Here is a 12628-nt window from a genome sequence, read left to right as displayed (position 1 = left end):
TTCCTACCTCCATGTTCAGAGCAGGGTACGGAGAAACTTGTTTAGGGCGACTCCATGTTACTTCCTACCTCCATGCTCGATTCATGGTCAAGGGCTAAATGAGGAAGGAAATCCCGTCGAAAATGAAGGTTACCCTAGGAGAAAAGTCCGAATTCATAGCCTGAATTGTCCCAGTTGGGAAGAATTTGTTCACAAAAGAATGGATGACTTCAGAAAGAAAAAAAATAAGTAAAAATTTTCTCTGTTCTCGCAATTTGAATTGAAGTTCAGTTTATATCATTTTGTTCAAACGTAAAATGATTGTAAAGTAGAATTTAAAATTACATTTTTCAAAAAGGATTGTAAGCTATGTACAGCAACTATGTACGCTTTCATGTAAATAAATGAATCGTGAATGTTACCATGTTAAATGTGTAAAAAATGTTTGTACTGAAAGTAAATTTTTACTATAAATGTAAAGTTTAAACTTTGTTTAAATGAAATTTTTGAAAGAAAGTTAATCGAATGAATATGTTAAAGCTAGGTTCTCCACGAAAGCATGAAACGCGAACACGAAAGCTAAAAACACTTTTGTGCGTGTAGTACACCAGGTATAGTATTGATAATAAGGGGTCATTTGATGTGTAGAAGTGTGTAGATTGTATTTTTACTTCTAGGAAGTTGGTTATATGGTAGTGTTGTTTGTTTCAACACAACACTTACAGACTCGCTTCTTAATAGAACAAACTTCTCGAAAGCCTTGGAGGAAATGAATTAAACGTATGACTGAATGAAATTTGAATGTAATAAAATATAAATTGGGCGAGAAATTGGAAAATTTTTCTCTATATAGAGTATTAATAATTTTTCCTTCTAGATATATTGGAAGGCTGAGATTAATTATCATGACGTTTTCAAGATTACAAGACGATGTATGTAGTTTCAGTCTCAAGCAAGAAAATTTGGAAAAATAATTTTCTTTCTCTTTGTTTTAACTTAGGTTTAGATCAGTTTGTAAAGTTGACCCTGAAAGTTAAAACTCCGAATTCTCAGTAATGTAACTGAAATGAGAAATCAAAAGTTTTTCTCGAATTTAAAATTCTCAAATAGGTCGTTTCTTTTTTTAGCAATCTTGAAAGAAGAAAGGAGATGAGGACTTTGGCGAACGCCGTTTCCTCCAGTCCGGTCAGGATTGGTAAATTAGAAGTTGGCGAGTCAAAATAGGTCATTGTGAAACCTTTTTCTTTGATTACTTGAATCCTGGTGGGGGAAATCTTTTACGTATATTTTAAATTTATAACAGTTATTTTATTTCAATGAACTTTCCTATCGATTCTTGTTTCCACTTTAAGTTACATTATCAGGACTACATTCCTTCTAATCTCCTTTGCAAACATCACTGGAGTACTGAGTAGGAACAGGTAGTTTACTTAAAACTATGCTCGTATGAGTGTAGAAGATACGAAAAAAATGGGAAGGGTTAAATTATCCTTTATTGTTCACAGTTTACAGCCAGTTTCGAGTTATGCAAATGATGTGAAATGCGCAATTTTCCAGCGCGCGTTGAAGAAGATATAAAGGATCGAACCTGTGGAATGTTCAGTTTTCGTGCCGTTATTTCTGCTTAAGAAAATCATCGTAGAAAATTTGTTCTTCTCTCATAGGACGTGTGCAATAGCAGAGAATGCGAGGCCGTTGTCAACGGAGGCAGTTCCAGCAGACAGACGATTTTACGAGGGGCATGGTGATCGGACTGAGAAGGGCAAGTTTGCCCATACAGCAAATTTCAACGGGTAGATATGTGGACGCATCCACAGTTCACCGGCTGCGGCTACGATGGTTGAAACAAGAAAAAGTGGCAAATTCGAGGAGTGCCGTTGCAGCCAGAATGACGTCAGCACGCGTGGATCGACGCACCCGGAAGCCAGTTCTCCAGCATCATTCCCGCAAGCCAGTTCTCCAATCTGCAGCATTTTCAAGACACCTTTGGATGTTCTCATATCGACCAGACCCATTTGCCCTCGTTTGGTAAATATTGACCTGCACTCGTGGCGTCTGTTAAGAAGATTGCCAATGACCCCACATCATAGACGTCAACGTCTGCAATGTGCCGGGCTCGAGGGATGTGGGCGTTGGAATGGCACAGGGTCGTGTTTTCAGAAGAGTCACGCTTCTGTTTCTCCAATGTAAGTCGTTGCGCACGAGTGTGGTGTCGACGTGGAGACAGGTCTTATCCAACAACAATTGTGAAATGCCCCACCACACGAAAACGCGGCATCATGATTTGGGGCGCAATTGTGTACGATTCCAGGTCACCTTTAGTTCGTATTCAGGGCACTATGACAGCCCAACGATACGCGGATGATATGCTGCGGCCGGTGACACTCCCGTACCTTCAGAAAGTGCCTAATGCACTTTATCAACAGGCTAAAGCCCAAACACACACTACTCGCATCAGCCAACGTGCTCTGCAAGGTGTAGATATGCTTCCATGGCCACCGTTCTCTCCAATGAAACACATTTGGGATGTGATTGGACGCTACTTGGAGATCTTGCCATTGCAGACGAACTGTAGCAAATGATTAACAGGAAATGAACAGCCATTCCTCAAGACACCACCTGTAGTCTCTTTGACTTTTATCTAGATTTGTTGCTTGTGTATCGTCGTCCAAGGTGGTCCTACAACCTACTGAGCCAACGCTGTTCTCGCTCTGTATTATGCATATCATTTCGAAATAAAGATCACTTGTTGTTGTCTCTCTCTGTTTGCCGAGTTTCATCACTTTCTGGCCACTCCGTCTTGGGTGTTGCATTGTCAATATCGAGTAGTGTATAAGTAGGAATCTTGGACCAATTTTTGATCATTCTGTTCTAAGTATGAACTGCATTGGGGTTTCAAATCTTCTAAATAAATTCGATCATATTTTACTTCTTTCTGTCCATGTGATTCAAGTTCACATGCCATTACTGCATTTTTATACGTATCCATTTATTAGTAAACAAGACTGCTTTCTAATAATCAATTACCGATGCCGCGTATTCCATGCCAATTATGAATTATGTTGTATATATTACCTTTAAGAATTGTCGATGAAGTCCCAGCTTGTGCAATGTAGTCTCTTAGTGATAACAAGTTTCCTTCCTGTTGTGTTTGAAGAAATCATGTGTTCTGTGAAGTATAGTTCAGTACCTAATAGTAATTTATTAGATAAAGCACTAAAAGACTATATCAACACAATTTTCAGGGAAAAAAAATAAAATAATTTTTTTTTTTTTTTTTTTTACTGTAGAAATAGCTGTGAATCAGTTTCTTAAGGATAAATCCAAGGTTTCAGCAAATAAACTTTCTAGTATTATGTCTAACCCTGAAGGTAGATTGCATGAAAAGTAGCCTCTTTTCTCATGAAATGTGTAAAATTCGATTGATTCCTTTCTTTTGACTACATAAGTGATAATTCTGTTAGGAAAGGGATACCTTTGTGAAGGGCATTCTATTGAAAATTAGATTATATTTACCCTGCGAATCAGGAAATCCGTAAAAACATCCAAGCCCAGCTCGGTTACTGGTCTAAAAACCCAGGTCGAATTACTAGTGTTAACCGGTTTCAAGTACTTAAATGCTGCGGGAAAATTAACAGGATTAATTGAAGGATTTGATGTTGCTTAATTAAGAATCAGATTTCTTTGCTTTAAATTTTGACCGCCTGTGCCGCTGTCTTGAACACTGATAAATCTGTTCGAATCATGCATTAGTGGTTACTACTGCATGATTCGGACATATTTATTTACAAAATAGTGTGGATGCTCTTAATTATGTAAAAGGGGTTTTTACACTTCTATTTTTTTTTCTCTGCTTATTTCCACTTTGTTCAAGTAGCAAACTTAAAAAGGCAAAAATTTACTTATAATTAAAGTAAATTGATATGCTGTTTATCATTTGTAATTAACTGATTTTTACATTGCGGGGATTTTTTTATATATTGGTAAATATAGGAAAGTTTTTCAGAATTTAATTTTGCTATATACGCAGAATTTTATGATAAATCTAAGTCAATAGCCATTATTGTGTAATAATTGATATTATAATTATTAAGTTATATTTCATTGTATAATTTTCACTTCTACTATCATTCAATTAGCTATAATAATATAATTCTTATAGTAAATGATATAATAATTTTACAATAATAAATAATTATTATAATTATGCAGTGGAGCACTGTTTATATGTTTCTCGCTTATACATATTTTACATTTATATAACATGCGATTTCATCTTGGTCCCCATTCAATCCTGTTTATTTTAATAATAAAATACGAGGGTTGGAACTTTAATAGTGGCAACTATTTATTTACAAGGAATACAAAAGTGATTCATGTCACCATGTTTTACAGTCCTTCAATATAGTCTCCAGCATTGTGTACAACCCGTTTCCAACGATGTGGAAGTCGCAGAATACCTGTAGCAGCGCCTGTTTTGTTGATAGTTTGAATGGACCGGTCTACTGCCACAATAATCTCAGGAACAGTTTGGAAGCGAGTGCTACGAAGTGGTTCCTTCATCTTAGGAATTAAGTCATAGTCACAAGGGCTTAGATCTGGGGAGTATGGTGGATGGTAAAGCATTTCCCAGCCCCATCACTTGAACAAATCAGTCACAGCTTGCGCTGCATGCGGCCAAGCATTGTCATACAAAATGAGAGGAGAGCTCTGCAGAAAGTGTCGCCGTTTTTTTCTCAAAGCTGGTCGGAGATTGTGCTCCAAAAATGAGCAGTAATACTGCGCAGTGACGGTTTGCTGTGGGGGAACGGTATGCGTTAGGATGACACCATCACAGTCGTACACGAGAATCACCATAACTTTCACATTGCTTGGGTTCTGACGAAATTTCGAACATCGTAGTGACCCGTGATGACGCCATTCGTTTGATTGGCTTTTCAGTTCTGGCTGGTACGATCGAGCCCAAGTCTCATCCAGCGTAATGATACGGCGTAAAAAAGCATCTCCTTCGCGCTCATAGCGCTCCAGGTGGGTTCGGGCAGCATCGTATCGTAGCCATTTCTGCATTTTCGTCAATTGATGTGGAACCCATCGTGAAGCAATTTTTCTCATGGACAGGCGTTCCTTCAGAATGTGCAGCACAGTCGTATGCGCTAATCCTGTTTGTCCGGCCAGCCGACGAATCGTATGACGGCGATCACTATCCATTAGTGCGGCAACAGCTTGCACGTCTGCATCGCTGACATTCAGACGACCCGGCCGCAGCATGTCTGCCACGTTTTGGCGTTCTTCATTGAATGCTTTCACCCATCTTGCTACGGTTCTGCAAGGCAATGCAGATTCCCCGCAAGCCTTTTGAAGACACTGTCGTGCTGTACGACCTCTGGCACATTCAATTTTTATCCAACATCGTTGTACTTGTTTTGAAAACATCCTGACAATACTTACTTTAGACCGCGAGCTAATACATGGATTCGTTCTTCGCGTCACTCTGCTTGCGCGTGACGTAGGCAGGACGAGTCTTTTTGCTGAGAGGTAAGGTAGGTATGTAGTTTACGTTTGGTATACGCGATATTCTTTGGTTTTGTTGCGTAGCGTTTTTTCAGCTGTGTTGCCACTATTAAAGTTCCAACCCTCGTATTTCTTTAATTCCTCGGATAACTTCGGTTATACACCGCTTATGCTCGACTTACTGCATTGGTTTAACATCTTGCAGTCCAAACACTCAAGTATTTTCCCCAAAAATGAGGATTGAGGAAGAGAAGGCATGAGACATATATATATATATATTTTGCGGGTGTTTGTATAATGTTATGTTTTCAAACATCATTTAATACTATTTATTTATTTCCCCTCCTCCCACAAATAAGTAAGTAAATAATCTTGCACTGTATACAAAGGCGCACATTTACCACTCTGCCTCAGTCGAAAAATACGCACGGCTGTGTGGGTAATATTATGCCAGCTTTCAGGTTAGTTGGGTGGTGACGTATTCATTGAAGAGGCAAACCAACTCCCGAGCTGCTAATATTGCATTAGTAGTTTTGTAGGATTTTTTTTGGAGGAAAGTTTTCTTGAAAATGATCAACCATATTCTTATTAGCCAATTCCTTTATGAAGGCAATTCTTCCCTTCAGATAGCACTCGTGTACCTTACCATAACTTATGAACAATGAAACAGCATTTTTAAGCGATTCTAGTATTGCAAGGACACATGTATTTAGGTTCTGCAGCGAGTTAAATAACAGGATAATTCCTGTAACTTTTATATAATCTTGTATCGTCTGGGTTTACTCTGATTTCCCATATCCCTTAATCTTATTATGGATTGTGTAAAATCTTCTTTGGCCTTTTCCCAGATTTGTAATGCTTTGAGTCTGAACTGCATTGTTGTGACTAATCTCACTTGTTTGACCTCATTATCAAAACAAGCGCATGAAATTTATCATGGCCAGAAGTATAAGATTACGTCTATTATTGGCAAGAACCTTGAGCACTACATGGGTGATAGTATGATTTTGCCCAATTTTGAGAAAGAGCATTCTGGGGAGTGGGTCAGACTGTCTCCCCTTCTTCACCTACCACAAAACCACATGAGACAGCTTTTGGCTCGCCATATATTTAGAGTTGTCCCAAGCTGCCAAGACACTACACATTTAGAAATATCCATGCCTTCTTCAGGATTCGAACCCAGGCTCTTCGGTGTGGTAGTCAGAGTCGCTAATCACTATCCAGCAGCTTGAGAGTCTGAACTTTGCAATAGCACTGTCATCGTTTAGAGAAAAAGATTTGTTAAGATGCTTCATCAGCAACATTCTTACTTCCAAGTCACTTACCAAGGGATGCATTGCAATATGTATGATTTCTTCAATTGATCAATAGGTGTAAAGTAGCTAGGCAGATGTTTTCTTAAAGCTTGAATAGTCTTAATATATTATCTCAGGTGCTGCCTTAGAATCATTAGTAGCAATTATTCTTTTTATCAAAATCTGCAAGTGAAATAGTCTCATTCAGGCTATGTTAATTGCAATAAGATCATAGTAGTCTCACCGTAGTTTAGGATCCATCCTGGCATCACTTTTCTATTGTAGTCTATATTTGATAGATGAAGATGTATACCAGCTGTGTCCTCAAAGATAATTTCATCTCATATAGGAGAGTGTTTAAAAAATTAATTACTTCAGTCACCTTTTGTTTCAATTTTGATTGTTTCCTTTTTCAAAAACTTTTCTGTTAGATCGAGTTTGTTCAGAGAAGAGATGACAGAAAGAAGCTCTTGATACACTACATAACAGTGATTCCAATGAAATCATTATACAGTAACTTTGTATGGATTAATACTTGATTTCAGCTCATGACCTTTCAGGTAAGTTGGAATTTTACAGGAAATTGCACAAATACTTAGCCTTAATCTTCATGTAATATGTAATTAGATGTAATATTGTAATTAGATGGTTTGGTCTGACTACAGCAAACCACATGGGGATTACTTGTCTAAGAGAAGGAATATTTTGTAAAGGATATTCTAAGAACAAATAGCTAATATTTACATCACAAATGAGAAAAAAGCACAAAAGCGGCCATACAACAACTAGCTCATTCATCAGGATTTCAGCCCAAGGCAAATTACTAGTGCGCAGCAGTTTTAATTACTGTATTTGCCAGCATATAAGATTCACCCCATTTTTTATGCACATTTTTGAAGGATAAAACTTTATTACTGATCATTATAATTCTGCCAAGTTCTTAAAATTTTCACAGTTGGGGTGACCCAAAATGCCTCTCTGCAGCCCTTTTTCCATCTTCTTTAGCATACATAACCACACATAGCTTGTATGCTATGTTATAGCAATGTTGATATTGTTCTTAAGCCATGACTTGCCAACAAATTTAAGAAAATTGAACAGTAGAAATTTCACACACTTAAAAGTTGCTCACAAAAATTGGAAAGTTTAAACAAACCCAGCTGTGATCGTCGGTGACAGTGCATGCGTATTCACTGAGCTCTACTTAACTGTAATGTTCCCACACTCTGCAAGGAAACAAGAAAAAAACTGCATAACTACAAATAGAGGAAATTTCCGGAAATGAATGTAATCAGAAACTGAGTATCAACATATTTTCCTGATCTATTTTTAAAACTTCTGTTTTCCAGTTTTTTTCTGGCACCTGTTTTCCAGATCTATTTTTGAACGAAAAAAAGTGAGTCTTATACATCGGCAAATACGGCACCTGGCTGCTGTAGACAAATTAAATGGAAAATATGCAGAACTAAATTTTGTTTATCTAAAATACAGATTTTGTTTTAGTGATACTTTATTATCATACTGATACTGCTGTAGTTAACATTGTTTTGAGATTCTTACACAAATGTACACATTACTTAGCTTTGGAAAATGCATATCCGAATAAAATAAGTAAAATGTCAATAATGACAATTATTGTGCACATATTGTTTTGGTTATGACACCTTTCCAGCCTAGAAGACTAGATTTACTGCTTTACCACCTCATTTGCCTGTTTAATATCAAGGAATTTTATGTAGTAATTGTAAAAATTAGTTTCTTGCTCATTAAAATTATATTTTTTGCATACACTCAGAGTTAGGATTTCATAAAAGTATTAATAAAATTCTAGAACTGTAACTGGAGAAGATTTTCAACAAGTTAAATAACAGCTTTTATGATGGTTCACAAATATAAAGATGATGAAAATCAGAAACAGGAAGTGCACTGGAATTTGAAAGATCACTTTTACTGCATCTACACAGTATTTCACCCAAAATTATATGTGATGTACAAGGTCTTAAAAGACTTCAATAATTCTTCTTTTTTTTCACTCCTCTTTTATATCCCGATGAAAATCTAGACTGAAAAAAATTATTTTAAATATTCCAAAAATTAAGATTTTGTATGTTGTAAAGTAATAGTTTCACATAAAAGTAATTTTGTTTTAATTTCGGGGGGCTCAAATTTGTCCTGCTTTTGGGGATGCAAAGATTAAATGATTTTATTATATAAAAATACTCACTGAATTTTCACAAAATATAGTAATGAAGTTTTAAATGTATTTCATATGAATTTACAAAGTGTAATTCTAAAAAGAGCAACAAAACTCAATTTTAAAAAAATTATAATTTAATAGAAATTCCATTTCCAACAAATATAGTTTTTGGTACATACAAATCAAAATTCTTGTTAAGTAACAGAAGCACTTTCTTTATGGACAACAAGGCCCTTCTGTATAAGGTCTGGAATTTCCACAGCTAGCCATGGACCCAACTACAAAAAAAAATAGATAATAAATACATAAATAACACTTTCAAAATATTATCAGACATATGAGGGTTAATTTACAATGTAATACAGTCAAAAGTCGTTAATTCGGACACCCATAATCCGGACCTCAAAGCTAAAAACTTTCTGCACATGCACCGTTTTGACACATGCACATAGGCGTTTACGCGTGCGCATAAGACCATTTACCACTGCGCATATGCGTGTGAGCAAGCGCAGAATATGTTTTCACGTGCGCTTTTTATGTATAACGGACGGTATAATCTAAAATTATCTAATTATCTATTTCAATTAATGTTGATGATTGCGTTGTTCCTTAATCTTCGAAATGGATCCGGCTTATTATTTTTTGCAGACTGTAAGAGCAATTTTATAAAAGTAAACTTGAACTTTCGATTATGTTAAATAGAATCTCCAATTCTGGAGCTCCCAAAGGATCCTACAAAACGAAAGTATGTTTCAATGTCCATCAAACACAAAGTGAAATTGCTGCAAAAAATGGATAAAGACATGAAGAATGTGACAGAGAGGTTAGTGAAAACGAAAAAATTTCGATTGACAAGTTAGTCGGTATTCTCGGCACAACAATTAACGGGACTTGAACAGCGGAACTTTGTAACTGAACAAGAAATTGTGTCTGTTTATAGAATTAAAGAGAAAGTATTATCACATAAAACGAAGCAACTTAAAACAACTTGCATTGAAAGAAATGTTTAATAAAGTAAACAAATAAATATTAAGCTTTTTTTTTTTTTTTTTTTTTTTTTTTTTGTAAATTTTGATACTCTTTAGATTATAATTGTTCTTTATTTCATAAATTAAGTTTTCATATTTTTAATTTTAGACTTTCTGCATGCCATCTTACGAGATTTAAACTGATGATCTATAATCCGGAAAAATCGATAATCCGGAATTGCCGAAGTCCCGACGAGTCCGGATTAACGACTTTTGACTGTAAATACAGTTATATGATAACAGGGATGTTCATGTCTACAATCAGTTTAGGAATTCCTGGTAAAATCAATGGGATGGCTTCTTAATGGTGACCTGTTGTTAGGGTGTTGGTGCCTTTATACAAGCTGGCCAGTATTTGAAAAGACAAAATCCTTCTAAAGTGCTCACATCCTTACATAGATCAATTTTTAATTTGTATAAACACAAATTTAAAAGCCTATTTGCATAACAGTGTTCTAACATTAAGTTGCCTGCACCTTTAGAAGGGATTCTACTATGAAATGTTTCAAACTGATGAATCAGATCATAAGGAGCACACTCCAGATCTCAGCCTATGGAAAATTGTAACTTACTCATTTAGAATTTTTCCTGTATGCAACCCTGTACAATCACTAGAAAATGTACTCTCTCTAGTTGCAGGAAACAGTAAAACTACACATCTGCAGAATGGTAGTAAGTCATACGGCTGGCTGAATTCGGTCACTCTGGATGGAAGGAAAGATACAAGTACGGTATGAGCAACACACACTCATTCTGCCTAGACTCTTCTACAAAATTTGGGAAAAAAAATTTTTTTTTTTCCAAATTTTGTCCTGAATATATGTAGATTTTTTTCCTGAATTTAATAAATAAATTAATAAATTAATGGATAAATTTTTTTCCTGAATATATGGAGAAGTACATACACCGAAGAACCATTACATTATGTCCACTCTCCATCTATAACAATGAGCTCGATCAGAAACAAAACCACTGCGCGTGTGCGTCTGATGTTGGAGTATATAAAGCGGCTATGCATTGTCTTTCCAAATATACTGTGATTAGCGACATAATGGGAAAAGCAGCTGATTTATCAGACTTCAATAAAGTTCAAATCATTATGGCTCGGCGACTGGGAACATCAACAACAGAAACAACATGTTTAGAGGGCTGCTCTCGTGCAGTTGTTGTAAGCAGCACATATCGAAAGTGGTGTATGGATGGTGAAATGACAAGCTGCCTGCCAGCAGTGTGTCATTGACGCCACATTGATTCCAGGGAAAGCGGAGATTACTAAGCATTGTTCACTGTGACCGAAGAGCTACAACTGCTGAAATCACCACCAGCTACAACAATGGCGAACCAGACAGTGATTCTCATAACACTGTGCAGCGTACATTGCTGTGTATGGGCCTATGCAGCCAAAAGCCAAAGCATGTCCCTGCACTGACTGCATGCCATTGCCAGCTGCTTCTGCAATGGGCCAAGAAACACTGGAATTGGATGATAGAAGAAGGAAGAAAGTTGCATGGTTCGACGAACCATGTTTTCTGGTACATCACATCAATGGGCGTGTGCTAATATGCCAATTTCCAAACTAAACCCTGGTTCACAGATGCACAGTTGGACGGAGACAAGATGGTGGTGGCGTTATTATGGTCTAGGCAATGTTTTCATGGAGCACATTAGGACCCATAATCCCCATAGAACAATCCCCGATGTCTGTGCGCTATGTGAACATTGTTGCAGACCAGGTTCACCAAATCGAGACAACAGTATTTCCGGTGGGGATTGGTGTTTACCAAGAGGCTAATGCACCATGTCATAAGGATCGAATCGTCAGGGAGTAGTTAGAGGAACATTCCAGTGACTTTCAAGTCATGTCTTAGCTTCCAAATTCATTTGACATTAGACATCAATTCCAATAGAGCATTTGTGGTCCCAACTGGAAAACCAAATTTGTACTGCCACGCTACTTCCTTGTAATGTGTGGGTATTGCAGGACCAGTGATGAGTACTTGGTACTAGATACCTCAGACTACCTATCGGTACCTTCTGGAGTAAATGCCATGTGCCTCCGTGCCTGAGCGAGAATCTAGATATGACGCAACACGCGTCTCGTTCTTCTCGTCAAACACTATGTTTGCTTACAATTTTGAGGGCTAAAGGTGATCCTACATGTTATTAACAGGATGGTCATAATGTAATGGCCCTTTGATGTATATGCTACATGCTGGCTGATCATGTTCGCTTTCCTTTGTGGATTTTGAAGCTGAAATATATTTCAAGATGACCAGGTATTTCCTGAAATATGTGATCTATCACTTAGTTATTTATTTCATACATAGCACCAGAGGAAAGGCTATTTTTAAATATGAAAATATATATAAATGCCTATATGATTAATTGTAATTGATGCATTATATTAATTACACAATGCATATATCATTAATTAATATAATAATCTATTAAATATTCTGTTCCACTAAATTTAAAAATTGTTACTTATAAGGAGTAAGACTGCAGTTTTGGCGAGTTTCTTCAAACATATCACCAAGCCATTAGTATTCATCATAGCATGGGCAGTTCCACTAAATTTAAAAATTGTTACTTATAAGGAGTAAGACTGCAGTTTTGAC

The 12628-nt window shown here is 36.6% G+C and overlaps 1 protein-coding gene across 1 annotated transcript in view; it reads right to left on the bottom strand.

Moving 5' to 3' along the window:
• Nucleotides 1–9094: 9094 nt before the first annotated feature.
• Nucleotides 9095–12628, bottom strand: part of Ufc1 (Ubiquitin-fold modifier conjugating enzyme 1) — a 49235-nt gene continuing 45701 nt past the window's right edge. Inside the window, exon 5 of the mRNA XM_035363914.2 lies at nt 9095–9260. Within this exon, the coding sequence (XP_035219805.1) occupies nt 9177–9260 (84 nt within the window). The 3' untranslated portion in view covers nt 9095–9176. The remainder of the gene's footprint in view (nt 9261–12628) is intronic.

Source organism: Stegodyphus dumicola, chromosome 1 (assembly GCF_044657685.1).
Source record: "Stegodyphus dumicola isolate Sdum_Otavi_A_Nest chromosome 1, ASM4465768v1".
NCBI lineage: Eukaryota > Metazoa > Arthropoda > Arachnida > Araneae > Eresidae > Stegodyphus > Stegodyphus dumicola.
Note: the sequence above shows the minus strand (reverse complement) of the source record. Positions and strands in the feature narration are given on the sequence as shown.